General features: G+C 37.5%; 1 protein-coding gene across 1 annotated transcript in view; it reads left to right on the forward strand.

Annotated features, from left to right (window-relative positions):
- LOC123564094 (uncharacterized) overlaps positions 1–23,530 on the forward strand; it is a 47,748-nt gene that overhangs the window by 15,685 nt on the left and 8,533 nt on the right. Inside the window, exons 2-3 of the mRNA XM_045357398.2 lie at positions 10,913–18,295; positions 21,316–21,919. Of these exons, the coding sequence (XP_045213333.2) occupies positions 10,925–18,295; positions 21,316–21,919 (7,975 nt within the window). The 5' untranslated portion in view covers positions 10,913–10,924. The remainder of the gene's footprint in view (positions 1–10,912; positions 18,296–21,315; positions 21,920–23,530) is intronic.

Consider the following 23,530-nt stretch of genomic DNA (forward strand, 5'->3'; position numbering starts at 1 on the left):
TAGTTGTTACTATAAATAGCTTATATTGTAACTTGCTTATTACAGGCCGTAGGGAGGAATGGAGACAAGTTTTCTGTGGTACAATATGCATGTTATATCCAATTTTTAGGTGTATTTCGACCCCATGAGTGGTGGGGTCATATAGATTTGGTCTTGTCCGTCCGAGGTTCGTGATGCGCCTAGCTCAAAAAATATTTGATATAAATTGATGAAACCTTGCATGAGTCTTTATCATGATATGAACTTGCGCACCTCCTATTTTTCGTCTGGCTCCGCCCCCTATTTTCAGAGTTATGGCCCCTGAAATAGTCAAAAATGCACATTTTTACCTTGTGACACGCCTAGCTCAAAAAGTATTTGATTTAGATTCATGAAACCTTGCATGAGTCTTATTCATGATATGAACTTACGCACTTCCCATTTTTCATCTGGCTCCGCCCCCTATTTTCAGAGTTATGGCCCCTGAAATAGTCAAAAATGCATATTTTCATCTTGTGACACGCCTAGCTCAAAAAGTATTTGATATAGATTCATGAAACCTTGCATGAGTCTTAATCATGATACAAACTTGCGCACTTTCTATTTTTCATCTGGCTCCACCCCCTATTTTCAGAGTTTTGGCCCCTGAAATGGTCAAAAATGCACATTTTCACTTTGTGACGCACCTAGCTCAAAAAGTATTTAAATTAATATAAATGGTTGAAAACTTGCATAAGTCTTTATCATAATATAAACTTGCACACCTATATTTTTTTGGCTGGCTCCACCCCTTTTTTTAGCTCACCTGTCACAAAGTGACAAGGTGAGCTATTGTGACCGCTTTATCGTCCATCGTGTGTCGGCAATTTCTAAAAAAAATCTTCTTCTTGAAAACCACTGGGCATAATTACACCAAACTTCACAGGAATGATCCTTGGATGGCCCCCTTTCAAAATTTTTCAAAGAATTGAATTCCATGCAGAACTCTGGTTGCCATGGCAACCGAAAGGAAAAACTTCAAAAATCTTCTTGTCCGAAACCACAGGGCCTAGTGCTTTGATATCTGGTGTGTAGCATCATCTAGTGGCCCTCTACCAAAATTGTTCAAATTATCCCCCTAGGGTCAAATATGGCCCCGCCCCGGGGGTCACATGGTTTATAACTATAGACTTATATAGGGAAAACTTTAAAAAATCTTCTTGTACAAAACCAGATGACCTAGGGCTTTGATATCTGGTGTGTAGCATCATCTAGTGGCCCTCTACCAAAATTGTTCAAATTATCCCCCTAGGGTCAAATATGGCCCCGCCCTGGGGGTCACATGGTTTATATAGGGAAAACTTTGAAAATCTTCTTGTACAAAACCACATGGCCTAGGGCTTTGATATTTGGTATGTAGCATCATCTAGTGGTCCTCTACCAAGATTGTTCAAATTATCCCCCTAAGGTCAAATATGGCCCCGCCCCGGGGGTCCCAAGTTTTACATAGACTTATATAGGGAAAAAAAGTTTAAAAGTCTTCTTGTCTTAAACCACAACACTAAGACCTTTGATATTTGGTTTGTAGCATGGTCTTATGGTGCTCAACCAAAATTGATCAAATTGTACCCCTTGGGTGAAAAGAGGCCCTGCTCTGAGGGTCCAAAGTTTTATATAGACTTAAATAGGAAAAAGCTTTAAAAATCTTCTTGTCTGAAACCATACGACCTAGGCTTTTGATATTTGGTATGATGCATTGTCTAGTAGTCCTCTACCAAAATTTTTCGAATTATGTCCCAGGGGTTAAAAGAGGCCCTGCCCTGGGGTCATTTAGTTATTATGTGAGTTATATAGAAAAAATACTTAAAAAATCATCTGATCCTATTTCCAAGACTGTTTAATTATAATTACCTGGTGATGTCACTTGACTGTGACCTTGACCTACTGACCTACTTTCTTGATTTTTAAGATACAGCCTAGAATGAATCCTTTGCATAAAATGTTTGTTGAGGCTATACCCCATTAAGACTGCAAACATTTGAATAATTATGTCTCTCCCCCCCCCCCCCCCCCCCCCCCCGGGGAGACATATTGTTTTTGCCCTGTCCGTCCGTACGTCACGTAACTGGAGAACCATTTGATCTAGAACCTTCAAACTTCATAGGGTTGTAGGGCTGCTGGAGTAGACGACCCCTAATGTTTTTAGGGTCACTCCGTCAAAGGTCAAGGTCACAGGGGCCTTAACATTGAAAACCATTTCCGATCAATTACTAGAGAACCACTTGACCCGGAATGTTGAAACTTCGTAGGATGATTGGTCATGCAGAGTAGATGACCCCTATTGATTCTGGGGTCACTCCGTCAAAGTTCAAGGTCACAGGGGCCTGAACATTGAAAACTGTTTCCGGTCAGTAACTTGAGAACCACTCGACCTAGAATGTTGAAACTTAATGGGATGATTGTTCATGCAGAGTAGATGACCCCTATCGCTTTTGGGGTCACTCTGTTAAAGGTCAAGGTCACAGGGGCCTGAACATTGAAAACCATTTCCTTTTAATAACTTGAGTACCACTTGACCTAGAATGTTGAAACTTCATAGGATGATTGGCCATGTAGAGTAGATGACCCCTGTTGATTTTGGGGTCACTCTGTTAAAGGTCAAGGTCACAGGGGCCTGAACATTGAAAACCATTTCCGGTCAGTAACTCGAGAACCACTTGACCTAGAATGTTGAAACTTAATGGGATGATTGTTCATGCAGAGTAGATGACCCCTATCGATTTTGGGGTCACTCTGCTAAAGGTCAAGGTCACAGGGGCCTGAACATGGAAAACCGTTTCCAATCAATAACTTGAGAACCTCTTGACCCAGAATGTTCAAACTTCAAAGGATAATTGGACATGCAGAGTAAATGATCCCAATTAATTTTGGGGTCACTCTATTGAAGGTCAAGGTCACGGGCCTGAACATGGAAAACCGTTTCCGGTCAGTAACTCGAGAACCACTCGACCCAGAATGTTGAAACTTCATAGGATGATTGTTCATGCAGAGTAAATGACCCCTATTGTTTTTGGGGTCGCTCCCTTAAAGGTCAAGGTCACAGGTGCCTGAACATTGATAACCATTTCCGATCAATAACTTGAGAACCTCTTGATCCAGAATGTTGAAACTTCATAGGATGATTGAACATGCAGAGTAGATGACCCCTATTGATTTTGGGGTCACTCTGTTAAAGGTTAAGGTCACAGGAGCCTGAACATGGAAAACAATTTCTGATCAATAACTTAAGAACCACTTGACGCAGAATGTTGAAACTTCATAGGATGATTGAACATGCAGAGTAGATGACCCCTTTTGATTTTTAGGTCAGTCTATTAAAGGTCAAGGTCACAGGGGCCTGGTCATGTAAACTCATTTCCGGAAAATAACTTGAGAACCACTTGACCTAGAATGTTGAAACTTAATATGATGGTTGGACATGCAGAGTAGATGACCCCTATTTATTTTGGGGTAACTTGATTAAATTCAAGGTCTCAGGAGCCTGAACAGTGACTTGAGAACTGCTAGGCCAGGAGTGTTGAAACTTAACGGGATGACAGTGTCTCTTTTTGACTTCTTGCCTATAGGACTAAAAAAAGAAATTGCATTGGGGGAGACATGCGCTTTTTTACAAAAGCAATTTCTAGTTGCCCCTTATTTGTGAGAAATGTACCAGTGGGCGGCACACCCTGTGTCCTACAGACACATTCTAGTTTAAAATCGGCCAAACAATGCTATATATGAAAACAACTACAGAGTTTTATATATACAAATTTTAATCTAAGTCTTTTGGTTATAACATACTGTATATAAAGTACAATATTGTTTATACACTATTGACAGATATCAGTTCATTAGGTTATACTGCAGTAGAGAAAATTAGGTGCCTTCCAGCAGGGGACTTTGTACTGCATGGCAATACTTCATTCACTTGTTTTGTTAGCTCACCTGTCACAAAGTGACAAGGTGAGCTTTTGTGATCGCGTGGTGTCCGTCGTCCGTCCATGCGTGCGTCCGTCCGTCCGTCCGTAAACTTCTGCTTATGACCACTCTAGGGGTCACATTTTTCATGGGATCTTTATGAAAATTGGTCAGAATGTTCATCTTGATGATATCTAGGTCAGGTTCGAAACTGGGTCACGTGCCGTCAAAAACTAGGTCAGTAGGTCTAAAAATAGAAAAACCTTGTGACCTCTCTAGAGGCCATATATTTCACAAGATCTTCATGAAAATTGGTCAGAATGTTCACCTTGATGATGTCTAGGTCAAGTTCGAAACTGGGTCACATGCCCTCAAAAACTAGGTCAGTAGGTCTAAAAATAGAAAAACCTTGTGACCTCTCTAGAGGCCATATATTTCAAAGATCTTCATGAAAATTGGTCAGAATGTTCACCTTGATGATAACTAGGTCAAGTTTGAAACTGGGTCACGTGCCCTCAAAAACTAGGTCAGTAGGTCAAATAATAGAAAAACCTTGTGACCTCTCTAAAGGCCATATTTTTCATGTGATCTGTATGAAAGTTGGTCTGAATGTTCATCTGGATGATATCTAGGTCAAGTTCGAAACTGGGTCAACTGCGATCAAAAACTAGGTCAGTAGGTCTAAAAATAGAAAAACCCTGTGACCTCTCTAGAGGCCATATATTTCATGAGATCTTCATGAAAATTGGTCAGAATGTTCACCTTGATGATATCTAGGTCAAGTTCGAAAGTGGGTCACATGCCGATAAAAACTAGGTCAGTAGGTCAAATAATAGAAAAACCTTGTGACCTCTGTAGAGGCCATATTTTTCATGGGATCTGTATGAAAGTTGGTCTGAATGTTCATCTTGATGATATCTAGGTTAAATTTGAAACTGGGACAACTACGGTCAAAAACTAGGTCAGTTGGTCTAAAATTATTAAAATCTTTTGACCTCTCTAGAGGCCATATTTTTCAATGGCTCTTCATGAAAATTGATCTGAATGTTCACCTTGATGATATCTAGGTCAGTTTCAAAAGTGGGTCACGTGCGGTCAAAAACTAGGCCAGTAGGTATAAAAATAGAAAAACCTTGTGATCTCTATAGAGGCCATATTTTTCATGAGATCTTCATGAAAATTAGTAAGAATGTTCACCTTGATGATATCTAGGTAAACTTCAAAAAACGGGTCACATACCTTCGAAAATTAGGTCAATAGGTCAAATAATAGAAAAACCTTGTGACCTCAATAGAGACCATATTTTTGAATGGATCTTCATGAAAATTGGTCAGAATTTTTATCTTGATAATATCTAGGTCAAGTTCAAAACTGGGTCACATGAGCTCAAAAACTAGGTCACTATGTCAAAAAATAGAAAAAACGACGTCATACTCAAAACTGGGTCATGTGGGAAGAGGTGAGCGATTCAGGACCATCATGGTCCTCTTGTATGTATCATAGGGCTGTGGATCATCGGACAAGTGGCGATCCGATCCGATTCGCGAGTCGGGGCCGACGATTCACAGTTCGAACCATGGATCACCAGCAGCAACTTATAATGATACAAAAATGCAAGACTGTTATAGCGAGCTCGAAGAGCACGCCCAAAGGGCTTGCTCTAGAATCGAGCTTTACGGTAACGCAAGTATACTTGCACACTTGGTGATGGATTTGAAAAGTTTCGTCGGAAGTTTTTAAAAAGCGCACCCTAGCAGATAGGTGCTCACAGGAAGTACTTCTTTCCGGAGTGAATACAGAACTTCAGTTGCTAAAAATTATTCATCACTCAACAATAATGAAAGAATGATTTCAAGTTGTTTGAAAAAAAATATTATTTTAATTTAAAAGATCAAGAATTGGCCAGAAAATGGAAAAGCAGAAAGAAGAGGGAACGCGATAATGGCGTCACCGTGACACCGGCTTTCCACTAATTTTGCAAACATATGACATTCACTGTTATAGGTATACATGGTGACACTAAATGTAGACTTTTTCAAGTGAATTGGTTCTCCTTAATTCTTGTGAGTAGTGAATAGTTTCTTTGTGACAATGATGCATATATTTTTTAGCTTAATCCGATTTCTTTGAGCTCGCTTTGAGGCTTTGCCTTATTTCATATTATAAGTACCGTTTCTTTATGGAATTTAAACTTTGCAGTTCTCATACTGCTCAATTTTACAGTTATGACTTGTTTATTGTTTTGCTCATTAATTAAAGTCAGATTTAGCTGGTGGACTTCATTAATGTTCAGCCATTATTTGCAGATGAACGATATGACGTTAGTCATTAATATCACAATATTTAGTAATAGTTTCGCATTTTTTGATAAGAAAACTTTACTTGTTTTGTAATTTAACTTTTTATTGAATTTAATTTCTTAAATGATAAATGTTTATTCACTGTTATGACAGATTTCATATTGATTTTGGTTCGAATATAAGATCGATGCTAACTCTACCTAAGACATTTGTTTACATCCGGTTAAGAATCTGACAACGCGTTATCATCTTAGATGTGCAAGAAAATTCATTAAAGACGTTCAGTCTGGCTTTTATTTAGTTTTATTGATAGAATTTTACATACTGCATGTATTAAAGAAAAAGATTGCGATCCAACGATCTTGACAATGACGAATATCCGTACTCAAACTTTTGGTCGAATTCGTGGATATCCGAGTACTCTGATACTCGTAACAGCCCTAATGTATCATTGCCTAGTTGACCTCTGACAAGATTGTTTGAATTATGCCCCTGTGGTGAAGAGGCCCTACCCAAGTTGTCACTTGTTATATAGGAAAAAATACTTTAAAAAATTATTATCCGATCATATTTCCTAGACTGTTTAATCATAATTACCTGATTACCCCAAGTGATAAAATAGATGTTCCACCTTATCACCCACATCATGTGAAACAAAGTGCATAACTATGACACCAATTTTTAGCTCACCAGAACACAAAGTGCTCAAGGTGAGCTATTGTGACCGGTCATTGTCTGGCGTCAGTCATCCGGCTTCCGTCAACATTTGCCTTGTGAACACTCTAGAGGCCACATTTGTGATCCAATCTTTATGAAACTTTGTCAGAATGTTAGTCTTGATGATCTCTATGACAAGTTCGAAACTGGTTCCTGTGGGGTCAAAAACTAGGTCAGTAGGACAGATCAAAGGAAAAGCTTGTGAACACTCTAGAGGCCACATTTTTTACCAAATCTTTATGAAACTTGTTCATCTGGGGTCAAAAACTAGGTCATCAGGTCAAATCAAAGGAAATGATTGTGAACACTTTTGAGGCCACAATTGTGACTCAATCTTTATGGAACTTGGTCAGAATGTTTTTCTTAATCATTTCTAGGTCAAGTTTGAAACTGGGTCATTTGGGGTCAAAAACTAGGTCACTAGGCCAGATTAAAGGAAAATCTTGTCAACACTCTAGAGACCCCAATTTAAGTTTGTAACTCATGAAAATTAGTCAGAATGTTTGTCTTGATAATCTATAGGTCAAATTTGAATCTGGGACATGTGGGGTCAAAAACTAGCTCAGGACAGATCAAAGGAAAAGTTTGTGAACACTCAAGAGGCCACATTTTTGACCAAATCTTTATGAAACTTGGTCATCTGGGGTCAAAAACTAGGTCATCAGGTCAAATCAAAGGAAAAGCTTGTGAACACTTTTGAGGCCACAAATGTGACTCAATCTTTATGAAACTTGGTCAGAATGTTTGTCTTAATCATTTCTAGGTCAAGTTTGAAACTGGGTCATTTGGGGTCAAAAGCTAGGTCACTCGGCCGGATCAAAGGAAAATCTTGTCAACACTCTAGAGACCACAAATTCCACAATTTAAGTTTGAAACTCAAGAAAATTGGTCGGAATGTTTGTCTTGATAATCTATAGGTCAAATTTGAATCTGGGACATGTGGGGTCAAAAACTAGGTCACGGGGTCAAATCAAAGGAAAAACTTGTGAACACTCTGTAGGTCACAGTTCTGATCCACTCTTTATAATTTTTAATCAGAATGTTTGTCTTGATGATTTCTAGGTCAAGTTTTAATCTGGGTCATGTAGGTTCAAAAACTAGGTCATGGGGTCAAATAAATAAAAAAACGCTTGTGAACACTCTAGAGGTCACAGTTGTGATTAAATTTTAGCTCGCTCAAGGTGAGCTTTTGTGATCGCCCTGTGTCCGTCGTCGTCTGTTGTCCGTCCGTTGTCAACAATTTGACTGTTAACACTCTAGAGGTCACAATTTTGACCTAATCTTAATGAAACTTGGTCAGAATGTTACCCTCAATAAAATCTTGGAAGAGTTCGCTATTGGGTCATCTGGGGTCAAAAACTGGGTCATCAGGTCAAATCAAAGGAAAAGCTTGTTAACACTCTAGAGGTCACAATTTTTGCCCAATCTTCATGAAACTTGGTAAGAATGTTACCCTCAATAAAATTTTGGACGAGTTCGCTCTTTGGTCATCTAGGGTCAAAACTAGGTCACCAGGTCAAATCAAAGGAAAAGCTTGTTAACACTGTAGAGGCCACATTTATGACTGTATCTTCATGAAACTTTTTCAGAATGTTAATCTTGATGATCTTAAGGTCCAGTTTGAATTTGAGTCATGAAGGGTCAAAAACTAGGTCGCCGGGTCAAATCAAAGGAAAAGCTAGTTAACACTTTAGAGGCCACATTTATGACCATATCTTAATGAAACTTGGTCAGAATGTTAATCTTTATGATCTTTAGGTCGATAGGTCAGGTAAGCGATACAGGGCCTTCATGGCCTGCTTGTTTTTAGCTCACCAGAGCATAAAGTGCTCAAGGTGAGCTATCGTGACCGGTCATTGTCCAGCATCTGGCGTGCGTCAACATTTGCCCTCTGAACACTCTAGAGGCCACATTTGTGACCCAATCTTTATGAAACTTGGTCAGAATGTTAGTCTTGATGATTTCTAGGTAAAGTTTGAAACTGAGTCATGTGAGGTCAAAAACTAGGTCAGATCAAAGGAAAAGCTTGCAAACACTCTAAAGACCACATTTGTGACCCAATCATTGGTCAGAATGGTATTCTTAATGATCTCTTGGTAAAGTGCGAAACTGGGTCATGTGGGGTCAAATACTAGGTCAGTGGTGTAGATGAAAGGAATAGCTTTTGAACACCCTGTAGAGACCACATTTGTGACCCAATCTTTATGAAACTTGGTCAGAATGTTAGTCTTGATGATCTCTCAACCAAGTTTAAAACTGGGTCATGTGGTATCAAAAAGTAGGTCAGTATGTCAGATCAAAGGAAAAGTTTGTGAACACTCCAGAGACCACATTTGTGACCCAATCTATATGAAACTTAATCAGAATGTTAGTCTTGATGATCTCTAGTCAAGTTTGAAACTGGATGTTGTGGGGTCAAAAACTAGGTCAGTAGGTCAGATCAAAGGAAAAGCTAGTGAACACTCTTGAGACCACATTTGAGACCTAATCTTTATGAAACTTAGAATGTTAGACTTGATAATTTCTAGGTCAAGTTTGAATCTGGGTCATGTTGGGTTAAAAACTAGGTCAGTAGGTCAGATCAAATGAATAGCTTGTGAACACTCCAAGAGACCACATTTGTGACCCAATCTTTATGAAACTTAATCAGAATGTTAGTCTTGATGATCTCTAGGTCAAGTTTGAAACTTGGTCATGTTGGGTGAAAAACTACATCACCATGTCAAATCAAAGGAAAAGCTTGTGAACATTCTAGAGGCCACAGTTAGGACCCACTATTTATGAAACTTAGTCAGACAGTTTGTCTTGATGATTTCTAGGTCAAGTTTGAATTTGGGTCATGTGGGGTCAAAAAATAGGTCACCTGGTCAAATCAAAGAAAAGGCTTGTGAACACTTTAGAGGCCACAGTTGTAACTCAATTTTCATGAAACTGGGTCAGAATGTTTGTCTTAATCATTTCTAGGTCAAGTTTGAATCTGGGTCATGTTGGGTCGAAAACTAAGTCACTAGGCCAGATCAAAGGAAAATCTTTTCAACACCCTAGAGACCACAATTTAAGTTTGTAACTCATGAGAATTAGTCAGAATGTTTGTTTTGATAATCTATAGGTTAAATTTGAATCTGGGTCATGTGGGGTTGAAAACTAGGTCACGGGGTCAAATCAAAGGAAAAGCTTTTGAACACTCTAGAGGCCACAGTTTAACCAAATCTTTATGAAATTTAGTCGGAATGTTTGTCTTGATGATCTTTAGTTCAAGTTCGACTCTTGGTCATGTGGGGTCAAAAACTAGGTCAGTAGGCTAGATCAACTCTGGTGAGCGATATATAGGGCCATCATGGCCCTCTTGTTAGGATTAACTTTCCTTTGTTGTTACTATAGATAACAATAGAGAAAATTAGGTGCCTTCCAATAGGGGACTTTTTATTGCCTCTCATAGTTCATTCACTTGTTTTTTTATGTGAAAAAAAAAGTAAAAATGTATGTGAATGTGAATGCAGGCAGTGCTTCATGGCATACGAAAATAAATGCAAATGCTTTATTCAATTTCATAGAGTATTTAGAAATGTACAGATTCATAGTGATTTTTTTTTTGCCCTTTTGTGAAAAGGTCCGGTACCGGATAAATTGTGAAAAATAGCAGGGTTTTTACTCAGATTGGGAATTCTTATAGTTAATTAATAACATCATTTAGAATGCTTCTTCCTTTAATTCCAAGTAAATATCATCAAACAAACTGTTTGAATGGTTAAATCATGGTGAATGTCAATGTAACTAAGTTTTCCTTCTGCAATCATCAAAATGCAAACTTAATTTGGTCATCTGGGGAATTTTTGGATGATAATTGGGAAAAAATATTGCATTTTTCAATTGGGAAAAGGTCCTTTTAAGGGTACTTTATAAAGAAGGAAAAAAATCGCTGATTCAGTTGAGTTGCAAAGGTTTTGCTGTTTAATAAGTTAAATGTTTATTTTCAGAGAAAGTTCAAAATGCGCCACAAACGTGGTACATACAGCGATGAAAGGAGGTTTTATGGAAATGATAGAAGAGAAAGCAGGGTTGACTATCGAGAGCAGGGCAGATTCCATGACTATCATTTATACAGGAACAGAGATGCAGGTTACAATCACCATGAAAGTAGATATATCCATGAACCCAGACATTCAGAAAGGACTGCAGAATTTGAACAATTAAATAGGAATCTGAGAGAAAGAACTGAGAATGCAGAAACGCTTTCAAGTGCAAATGTATCTGGAGCTTCGTTCAAAGAGTATTTGGAGAAGAAATACAGTGACACTGCAGTGAGTGCCAGTGAAACAGATCAAGTACAGATTGCAGTAAGCGATAGAATTTCCAATACAAGTTTGAACAATCTGAATATTGTGAATAGAGTACCTGATAATAAAGCAGGAAATGTTACGTTTCAAAATCAAAAGACTGTTTTAGAAAACAGATCTGGGAGAGAACCTGTTAGACACTTTGTCCCTAGAAGTGGTAGTGGTAGTGTTAGAAATGACAAATTACCTGATCAGCCTTGGTTAAACAACAGAAGAATTTCCAGTCCAAGACTGAGAAGTGCTTACCATGATTACCCTGATAACACATCTTTTCAATATCAAAGAAGTGATCCTAACCAGAAATCAGATTTGGACTGGAACAGAAATGAGTCAAACAATTACTGGGATTTGAGAAGGAACCATGGTAAACTTGAATCACCTGGTATTGCTACTTCTGTCCCCCAGAAATATAATGATTTTTATAACGAGCCAAGACATGAAGCTGATTTGGTAAAACAAAGCCTGTGGGCTCATCCTGTAGGTAAATTAGAAAACAGACCTGTATATAAAAGCAGTATTGTGCCTTCGCATAAACTTCATGGTGCACAAGACCAAGTCAGTATAAATAGACCAGACTTTACAAAACCAAGACCATGTGAGCCTGTTTCAGATACAAATGCATGTGTCAGAAACACTTTATATAGAAATTCGAGTATGACTTTTACCAGTAGTGAACAGTTGCGCATGCCTCTTTATGCAGACAACAACACCTTTAGAGAGCAAGGGCAACCAGTAATGAGGAGAGAGGTTCTGCCATATAACCACCCCAGGCTTGGACCACCAACTATCTTAAAACAGAACGATGAGAGATCACAGGGTAGTAATGGTCCTGAAATATTTCCAGATGCAAGGCAAGAGTCACAGGTTTTACCTCCTCGAATGCCCGTGTACACAACACCATCTCACTTACCAGATGACCAGTTTAGACCCGTTCATCTGTCAGAAGCTATAAACTGCTTATCTAGTGGTAACAAAGGTCCTAGAATACTTTACACCCAGCAGTCCACTGAGAATATCTCTGTATCACTACCTAGAGATGATGTTCTGCAACCTGTTCAGTATAATATTGGTACAAAAATAACTGTACCTCGAGCTCAAGGTGGAATAAAACAAGATGTGACTATGATACCACTACCACCCCCACCCCCACCCCCACCCCCACCCCCTCCCCCTCCCCCTCCTCCACCTCCACCAAGTTGTTCAGTTATGCAGCAGTTTCCCTGTCAGATGCCATCAATACCTAGTGCACCACTACCATGTAGACAGTCAGTAGTAGAAGCTGAATCACAAAAGCAGAGTTTCGGTGAAACTTCAGATAACCAGGTTTCCTCAACCTCTGAACTGGAGCAGATATCCTCAGCGTCTGATGAACAAAAATGCTCTGAGGAGATTAAGTCACTTGGTGCAGATGAACAAAAACACTCTAAGGAGATAAAGTCAAATGATGCAGATGAACAAGAACAATCAAAGAAAAAAGAATCACTTGGAGTAGATGAAGAAATGAAGTCAGTCTGTGCAAATAAACTAAGTCTGGAAGAGAAAAGAAAGTCACTTGATGCTCAGGATGAAGTTAAAAAAAAATTACAAAAATTTCTTATAGGAAAATCAAAGGAAAACAAACTTTCAACAAGAGGGGCAAAAGATTTTAGGAAGTCTGGTAATGAAGAAGATAGGTACATAGAATACCATTCTGATGAAAAAAGCTGTAAAACTGTTAACAATACCATATCAAACCAAAATGACTTTGTGGAATATTTTGATGAAAATAGGGTGAGAAAACAAACTGATGGATTTGAAAGAACGGACATGCATTATAGAGATATAAATAGCAGAGACAAAAGTGAAACAGATGGAAATGTTGAAGATGGAGCATTGGTTAGTGAAAATAATAGTGGAAAACAGACAGCAAAATATAATCCTGATAAGCAATACCAGCAACAAGAAGTTCCATCTTCCTATAACCAGGACAGGGTAGGGCAACAGCAGATTGATCAACATTTCACCAAAAACTTTACAAAACAGTTCAGAGCAGACATTCCTGTCCACAGGCCTTGGCAAGTAGATGATAGAAAAGACAGGCAAGTGAATATGTTTGATAGTGACTTCAGTGGTAACTACAGGGATAAAGATTATACATCATTTGAACCATTTTACAGACAAAAACCATATTCCAGACGCAATGAGAGGCCATATGCCAGACAGAACGAGAGGCGAAGATTATCTGGCCTGGGAATACATACATATCCATCTCGTTTAGATTATCCAAGAGAGAGACACAATTTTTCCACCCTAGGATATTTCAGGCCTTGGGAGAAACCTAGAACAAGGTGGGATAGAATAACTGATAGTAGAAATTCAAATGTTGAAGACAAATCCTCTAAGTTTGCACATGTAACATCTTTCTACAGATCAGATCTGTTTCCAGATCAAACAGGTGAAGATTTTTGGCACGATGATTACAGTGTGACTAGAGATGAGACAAAAAAGCAGTTTAATAGCACAGAAGGAAGTAAATATAAGAATACTAAGAATGGTTGGAAACAGGTTAGAGAAAAGGCAGTTGTTGATAATAGTAGTCTGAATATTAGTGATTCTTGTCAACAAGAAGGAAATGCCAGTCAACAGGAATTTATTCAAGAGGGAATGAAGGAGGTCTTGTTTGATAGAAAACCAAGTATGATGGAATTTGTTAAGGTGAGTGGAAGCGAAGCAGGACACACACACTGCCAGATGGAAAATGAAAGTGACATGAAAGAGGTTAAACCATCAGACCCAGAAATATTAGGTAAGAATCCTGCTGATGGTTCATGTGATTCATTTGCAAAGAAGAGACAAGATAGATACAACCGTGGACATTCATATCATGAAATAGTGGCAGTGAAAAATAGAAATGATCAGGACAAAAAAGTTCGAAACAGTGTTTGTGCTGATAAATCAAAAGTGCACGTATCTGCAGAAGGTGTAGCAAATAAAGATAATCATGAATCAAAAAGTGTTCAAATTTTAAATAACAAAGCTTCGTTCGGGTCCTTAAAATCTTTTGAGTCATTGAAACCACCTAGTACGGTTGCTATGCCCATACTTACAATATTAGGGAGTGCGATTTCAAAAGTGAATTCTAAAAGGAATTTGTCAAAAATTGCCAAACCAGACATTTCATTGGAAAATACTTTATTAAAATCAGAAGACAAAATAAGCCATTCAAAGCTAGGGTCATACAAGATACCACATTTAAAAAGGAATAAAGAAGATTCTAAAAAGAACCTGGGGTTAAAGGTGATTTCAGTAGAAAAGAATGTAGATAATGGTCTTGGAAGTAAAGACCAAAAGAATAAACATATTACAGTAGACAAGTTAAAGTCAAAAAGTAGCCATAAGAACAAGAAAAGGTGTGAAAAACAGATAGGTAGACATAGAGTTGAGAAGGATAGAAAGAAAAGGAAACACTTAGCAGTTAAATCTGAAAAAGAACACAAAGCACCTGTAAATTTGAAAAGTTTACATCCAAAATTGAGACATAAAATTGGCTCATCAAGTATTGATTCAAAAGAAAAAGAACTGAGAGTTGTTGTGGAAAAATATAAGATTGAGTGCAAATCTGGTGATAAATTTGGAGTTACTTCCTCCAAAAACATTAAAAGTAATGTCTCACACATAAAAAATGAAACCCAAGTAGAGATACTGAAGCGAAAACCATCATCCTTAATGCGAGGCAAATTTGTTCTTTCCACACCAAACACATTTGAAGTAAAGGAGACAAAAAGATCAAAAGTGAAAGAGAAAACTTCAGATAACTCAAATAGTGGAAACAGTACCTCTGTTGAGGGTCTAGACAAAGCCCTATTCTCTGCTAAGAAATATTTATTATATAGAGCTTTGGCAGTTAATGCATTAACCAGAGATAAAACAAAGCCTTTAGTTGAAAAAAAGCCAGGTAAAAGAAAATCTTCCATCACAACAAATATGGCTAAACAAGAACTTGAACATTTAAAAGAAATACTTTCTCCAGACATTGAGAAATATGCAGTTGAAAAAGATGAAAACAATAATGAGAAAAAAGATGAAAACAGTATTGACATCGAAAAAAGTGAGACACTTGAAGGTGCCTGTGAAAACAATGTTGTGAAGTTAGATCTTCCTACTACAGAATATAAGCCACAGAGAACAGTCATTGGGAACTATGCAACACAGTGTTTGTTTGGTCCGATTGTATCTTCAACATATTACAAAGCCCCAGGTAAAGCTAGAGTAATCAGAAATTCAAAAGAAACCTTCGCAGGCTATACTAAATGCCCTGAAGATTTTGGTCTGAAGGAGGTAGCTTCGACCAATTTGGACATGAACAAGACCATTGACGGAGAAAATAATGGGGTTGCCAGTACATTGCATAATGACCTAGCAAAAAGAACACCCATGTCAGATACTTCTCCTATGATAGATGTGGTAACTGTGAGCTGCAGTGTATCACCTAGTGCTTCAGTAGGGTTGACCAAAGGACTTTCAACACATAACTCACAGCTAGATGTATTACAATGTGTTGATAAAAATGTATTTCATAGCAAAGAAAATGATTCAGGACAACATTTGAAAGAAGGTCCAAGTGAAGCTACGAGTCCAGTTTCAGATTTCGAAACATGCAAAAAACAGATCATAGGTCATACTTATGATGATACAAGTAAAGCAGTAGAAACAGAAAGGTGTAGACTTGAGCAACAACAACCGTGGGTACTGCAGACTTTTGTAGATCCATTTCCTCAATCTTCCAGCAGTATAATGTCTACATCAGAGCGGTTTGAAATGCACAAGAAATACTTACAAGCAAAGCAGGAGATAACAGCTTCATGCCAGAATAACATAGAGTTGAATTCGGATCCAATATCTGTTCTGCCATCTTTACTGCCTACATTCCCAGTTACTACACTGTCTGCTTCAAGCTGCTGCAACAGTATCCCTGATCCTATCACTGTTGGTATGAATTCTCCTGCATCAGCTACAGAAAAATTACCTGAGAATTCAGCAATAGAGATTGAACCTGTTGCTGAAACTGAAAATAGCTATGTTGGTGCTAGCTGCTGTGGTGACTTGCAGTATGAACCATCTAATGAGGAATTTGAAATGTACAGAGACTATCAGTTACAAAGAGTTGCAACATACGCTGACAGTGAAGGACAAAAATCTCCATATTGTGGAATACAGGGTTATCCTAAATGGAAAGACGACACTGAAAAACTAGAGAATGTAGAATGTGCACTTAACAATGAAGAATTTGAAAACAGTCCATGGAGAACAGAAAAGAATGAAACACAGGGATTGTGCATTTCTGATGGAACTTTATCAGAATCTAGCACTTCCTTCGCGGTTGATGCAAATACTGACAAGCGCGGTTCCAGAAATCTTTATGATTCATTGTCCTTCGAGGATAAGAACTTGTCTAATCTGGTGTCTCGTGAGTATCCTGAAGGAAGAGATGAGATACAGCAGAAACCTAGTTGTGATGTTATTAACATAGACCAAGAGCTAAAGAACACATCAAAGGACATTTTTGAAGATTTTGTAACCGATATTCTTACTGATGCAGAACTGATTTCAAGTATACCAATTAACCCTCCAGATATCACAAGGGAAGGCAGTTTGATTAATCTTTCTGAGGAGTTTCAAAATAATAGCACTGTTGGAGGTAATCATTTGCAGCATTCTTCGCCTCAGATTCCAACATTGTCTCCCAAAACAGCACTGACTGAAATACAAAATGATATAGACTTTGAAAATCCTGTTATTAAAGAAGAACACAATAGTGTTTTTAAATCTGCCAGAGCTCCTATTCATCTGGGAACAAGTAGAAAACCAAGATTTGAAAAGCGATTTCCTAATCCCTTGCCACGGGCAAAGCCACAGAAAACAATAAGCACAGAAAGGGAGCTTTATGAAGCAGCTGAGAGATTTCTTGGAGACTTTGATCACAGCAACAAAAGATCGTGTTGTAAGGAAAAATTTGAGTTACTGATAAATCCAGTTACTGGAAAAATGGAGTCGGTCAAAGTTATCAAAGATGAAGAACATGAGAAGGAAGTCATTAAAAACGAGAATACTGAAACTTTTGATAAGAATAACAGTACAAATACAAATTCTGATAGTACACAATTAGACAAACCTTTCGATGTAAATGACACTCAAACAAAGACAATGTCTGTAAAATTGAAAACCATAGATTCTAATGTATCAATAGTTACTCGCCAGCAATTGGCTATGAAGAAACTTATTCTTAGATCAAAGGACCAGAAGTTGAGAACAAGGTCAAAGGTAAATTATGCTAACAAAAACAAACCTGATAACCCACATGCTTCTGGCAAAGATACAGATCAATCAAAAACAAAGAAGACACAAGAAAAAAGAATACCCAGTATCAGGCTTAAAAGCGTTAAACAACCTAATGGCAACTGTAAAACTACCATAGGAAAGTGGCAAAATGTAACGGATGAAAGAAGAAAGACTGTTAAAGAAAAATGGCAAAACGACATGCCAAATCCTGGTACAGATGAAAAAAATAAGTCTGTCAAACAAAAACAACACAAAGATTCTCCAAAATCCGGTACAGATGAAAAAAATAAGAACGCTACAGAAAAACAACAAAAAGTCGCTCCAGAATCTTTACTAAAAGGGAAAATTAAGAATAACAAAGATAAACACCAAAAAGACTCGCTGAAAAGTGTACACAAGGTAAAAAATAAGAACGCTACAGAAACTCGTCAAAAAGACTCCCCAAATTACGTTGAAAACAAAGGAAAGATCAAAGCTAACAAAGACTCTACAAAGCGTATTCCAGATGGCAGTAAACCAAATAGATCACATGATTATAATTCACTGAAAGAAGATAACATGGAACAGCGTGTTAAGGATATCTTGTATAAGCAGTTGTGTAAATTGTGCAAATTCTCGTGTGACAGTATAAAGAAGCTGAAGGTACACTATAGTCAAAAGCATGTCAACTGGTGTCTGCTGTGTAGAAAACAATTCAAAGATCAGGTGAGGATTCTTCTTTATTCTTAAATCAGTCGGTGGTTCTACCCAGGTGCCCGCTTGTGATGAAATAATGCACGGAGGGGCACCTGGGGTCTTCCTCCACCATTAAAGCTGTAAAGTCGCCATATGACCTATCATGTGTCGGTGTGACGTTAAATCCAACAAAATAAATAAATTATTCTTTAATTCTTTTAATTGTCTTCTTAATCTCAGTTTATTCTGATCATTTTGTCAAGTTCTGGGAATATTCATGTAAAGTGATAGGGAGAGTGCAGATCTGTAGGTTGCAAGTTTGATCACGGGCAGGCCATGTTCTCTGACTATTTGATAAAAGACATTGTGTCTGAAATCATTCATCATCTACTTTGATTCATGTGAGGGAGTTACTTGTGGAGAACAGGTCTGTACTGACACAGAATCCAGGAACACTGATTAGGTTAACTGCTCACCACTACGTAACTGAAATACTGTTGAAAAACTGCATTGAACCCCAAAAAAGCACACAGAAAACAACCAGTTATTAGCATGCTGATCTAAAGACTTGAAAAATTTCACACATATCTAGCATTTCCTACTGGCACTGATACAAAACAAAGGTCATAGGTTTGAACTCTAGGTGAGTTCTCTTGTACACCAAAATACTGGGTTTTCCATTGAAGTATACGCTGGTCCCTTTTCAGATTATTTCAATTTTGGGTCGTCTGTGCAGAATTCTGGTTGTTATGGCAACGTAAATCTGCAGAAACCACAGGCCCAGTTAAGAAATAATTTCCTAGAAATGTGCTTTGGGTGATCCTCTACGAAGTTCCTTCAAATAATTCTTTTTAGTTAAAAAAACATGACTGTCTTCTGGGGTGGCAGGGCTAGTTTTCCTACTATAGAGGGGAAACTAGCCCTGCCACGGTGGAGGACATGTTGTTACATGTGAGTTATGGGAAGGAATTTATTGAAAGCTTTGAAAATCTCCTCTGAGACTGCTGATTTGATTTCAAAATAATTTTACATCAGTATTCCTTGGATGACCCTCTTCCAGATTTCTGTAATAGGTATGTCTTATTTAAAAAAAATGGGCCTAGTTTTCCATGTGGCTTTTATGGAAAAGTTTGAATATCTCCTCAAATTGCTGACATGATTTTAAAATAATTCTACAGTTACCATCTACCTCTTTCTTTCAAACGTATGTTTCGTTAGAAAATATGGCAGCCAGAGGGCTAAGGATGGAAAAGTGAAAAATCTTAAAGGGCTGGTCAAGTTTCAAAATAAATTGACAGCTCTGTTCCTAATGTGATTTGTACAAAATTCCTTCAGGCCATTCTGATTTAACAAATCAGAATTATAAAACACATGGGTACCTGGGGTGGGGGCTGTTGTTGCTTTATGTCTAATATTACATTGAAAATTTTAAAATCTCCTTTGAAACCGCTATAGCCCAAATTCAGAATGATTTCACGCATTCAGATGTTCTTTTGGTGACCCTTTATCAAAGTCCTTCAATCTCCCCCCCTTCAGAAATAATTCTTTGATTTTAGTTTCTTGATACTGTCTGGTAGTAAGACCCTTACCCTGCTAAATTACTATAATGAATTTGTCTGTCTTTCAATTTAGACAGTACAATTAACAATTAAAAGTTGTGCTTACCAAAAAGATACTGACTGAATGGCAAACAGTGCAGGTTTTGCAAGCCTGATCATAGCCTACGCTGGTCACAGCAGCAGAATCAATCATGTCCAGCATGATACAGAGGATATAGAGAATATTAGGTTACTGTCGGATAAATTTAAATTTATTAGGCGAGTTGAAGAAAATATATTAGGCGAGGCTGCTGCCGAGCCTTATATATTTTCGTAGACGAGCCTAATAAATTTAAATTTTTCAGACAGTAAGCTAATATTCTATTTATCCTACGTGCTCAGAATATTGGGGGGGGGGGGGGGGAGTTGTTGGAAAGAGCAACAGCGTTCAGACTTGACGTCATATATAACGTTTGCAAGTGCAATAAAATTTGAGGATAAAATTGAAAAATTGCAATAATTTTTTTGATTCTTGATAAAATAAAATCTTTTGATATTACCACTTATTTTCTTAATTAGAACATTTCCAATACAATGATAACGGTTTCAATGAAAAATTCGGAAAAAAATATGTTTTCAAAATATCCGGCTGAAGTGCCGTAAAAGTGAAAAATAGCAGTAACTTTTTTGTTTCTGGATAAAAACCTATAATCTGACCACTCATTTTCGAAATTCAAACATTTCCAATACAATGGTATCAGTTTTAATTTAAAATTTTGATAAATATGTGATTTCAAAATTTCCCACAAAAGTGATATTTTGACACTGACTGAATAAAGCAAAGTTTATTAGGCAGGCCGATTTTGTGCTATATCTTGTATAAGGGTAGGATAAATTTGTTTCTTTTTAGTGTAAGGTCAAAATATATTTCACCGAGTGAACACTATTATGCAATATTTTCAAGAATGGCACAGCCACAAGTGAAAATGTAAATTATTGTTTTCACGAGTGAAATTCATTTCAATCTTACACTGAAACTAACAAATTTTCTTTTTATTTAATGTATTTTAATGGTTTTAACAAAATCATATCCAGTTTGTTCACGCAACGTCATGTGCATCGCATCATAATGTCATGATGTCACGATATCTTTGTAGAAAAACTGTAAATAGTTCTGTTATGTTTTCCAATTTCTTTTACATTTTATTATGATGGAATGAATATTATGATCCTGTTAGTATTTCTATACATCAGATTCTGTATCTTTACTGAAGTATATTTGCAAGGAATTTCCTGTTATTAATAATTCATATTCTTTCGCATTCAAGTGTAGTTCCGTACCAAATGTTTGAAATATCAATTTTTTTTTTCACTGATGAATTACAGTATTTCACTGAAGAGCATAAAATAAGAGTTAGTGTCATCTCCATCTCTGTCCCCCATATCCCAACCCAGAACAAGAAAAAATATAAATGAAGAAAACTTAAAAGTAATATTTTCTCCTTTTAACAGGACTCTTGTCGGTACCATATCAGTCAAAGCCATAATGCTGCAGTGTGGTGTGAAGTGTGCGGCTCCACCTTTTGTCATAAAGCTAGCTATGATCGCCATCTTAAATCTCATGTCCATCAGGAAAACTTAAAATGGGTTGAATTTGTAAAGAGAAGAGGAGAGAAGGGGAAGACTAATCTGAAGGAAACTGTCCTGATTAGTGATGATGATGGAAGTGCTGTAGAAATAATTGAAGAACTGTCTAAAGATGGTTATAAAACGAATAGAACAGAAGACACTGTTGATGGAACAGTTGGACAGAAAGAATGCAAGACGAAGAATGTTAAAGGACCACATGTAAACTCTGAAACTTCAAGGAAACGCAAGCACTCTGAGATTATTGAAACATCAGAAGATGACGTAGACAAAAAGAAAGCGACTCGTATAGAATACTGCAATGTTTGCAGACAGTATTACAAAAAGATGTTCGCTCATATAAAAACCAAAAAGCATAAGGATATGTATAAAGAGTGGCGTGCATTGAAAGATAGCACAAATAATGCTGAGAATGGTGTACAGGCAGCGACATTGGATGATTCTGACCGTGACATGTTCATTCATATAGGTTGGTACACTTGTTTGATCAGTTTAGTTTTAACCTGTGGCTGTCAGCCTGTCCATCTGGAAAAACAAACGTAATACACGGATTTTAAGTTTAGACAAAAAAGTTACTAAGTTTGTTTAGTTTGTTAGGATGAAATTTTCCTGCATGTAGCTGAGAAACTTTTGCAGCCTTGGTCAGAGAGGCGCATAATTTATGACTTCATATATAATCCATTACAGAACTTTCATTTCACCTGAGTGTAAAACGAATGTTGACTATTCAGAGAAAAGGAGGGCTATTTTACATACCCCAACATCAGTGTCTCCTTTGCATTTAAAGTTAGTGTGTGTCAAACTTATTAATTGCTTAAATGCTGCCTCTGTAGTCATTACACCTTACATAGGATTGATCTGATATGTTGGTTAAAGTCAAATACATTATAGTTCAAGGTTACTAGGGTCAGATTTTATTATAGTGTTGGTTAAAGGTTTATGGCAGGCTTCTGTTTCACATACATCTTGTGTTTCTGTGTACCAACATCCCTCATTAGTCCACTTCCAACCCATACCACACCTCTTCCCACCCCCACTCTCCCCTTACCCTAACAACTGCCTATTTCAGAAAAAAAAAAAATAGCTATTTTCAGCTCCACTGTTTGAAGAAAAAGCTGCGTCTGTTGTACTCCTCTATTTATCAGCGTCCCAATTTGTCAAAGTTCTTAAGGTAGTTCTCCACATTCGAATAAAAAGTTTTCCACAAAGCAGAAATTCTGCAGGTGATGTATTTGATTTTTAGCTCAACTATACGAAATATATGCAGAGCTATTCTACTCCCCGGCGTTGGAGTCTGCATCCTTCCAATTCCACACCTTGGTTAAAGTTTTGAAACACTTTCTCTTTTTTCATCACCCACGTCATCTTACACAAGGGCCATGACTCTTACACCAATACTTCTTGAATTGTCCCCCCCTTTTTAGTTAGAATTTTGAGTTTTTGTGCACTTTCACTCAGTTATTACTAAATGGATTTGATTCAGTCTTAAAACAGTTGTTCCACATCATCACCCACATCATATTACTTATGGTCCATAACTGTGGCACATATTTTTCAGGAATTATGCCCCTTTTTACGTAGAATTTTAGTTTAATTTTGATACATTTTCGCTATATCTCTGTTATTACAAAAGGGTTTTGATTCAAACTTTAAACAGTTGTTCGGCATTATCATCCACATCATGTGACACAAGGGTCATAACCCTTGCACCAGTATTTCATGAATAATTCCCCCTTTTTACATAAAACTTCAAGTTAAAAGTTTTGATGCACTTCTGCAGATTTACGTTGCCATAACTCTATCTGTTGTTACCAAATGGATTTGATTCAGACTTAAACTAGTTGTAGGACATCATCACCTACATTATATGACACAAGAGCCATAACTCTGTCGCCCATATTTCATGAGCTATGCCCCATTTTTAGCTCACCTGTGACAAGGTGAGCTTTTGTGATCGCGCGGTGTCCGTCGTCCGTAAACTTTTGCTTGTGACCACTCTAGAGGTCACATTTTTCATGAGATCTTTATGAAAATTGGTCAGAATGTTCATCTTGATGATATCTAGGTCAAGTTCGAAACT

Source organism: Mercenaria mercenaria, chromosome 2 (assembly GCF_021730395.1).
Source record: "Mercenaria mercenaria strain notata chromosome 2, MADL_Memer_1, whole genome shotgun sequence".
In the NCBI taxonomy this organism is placed as follows: Eukaryota; Metazoa; Mollusca; class Bivalvia; order Venerida; family Veneridae; genus Mercenaria; species Mercenaria mercenaria.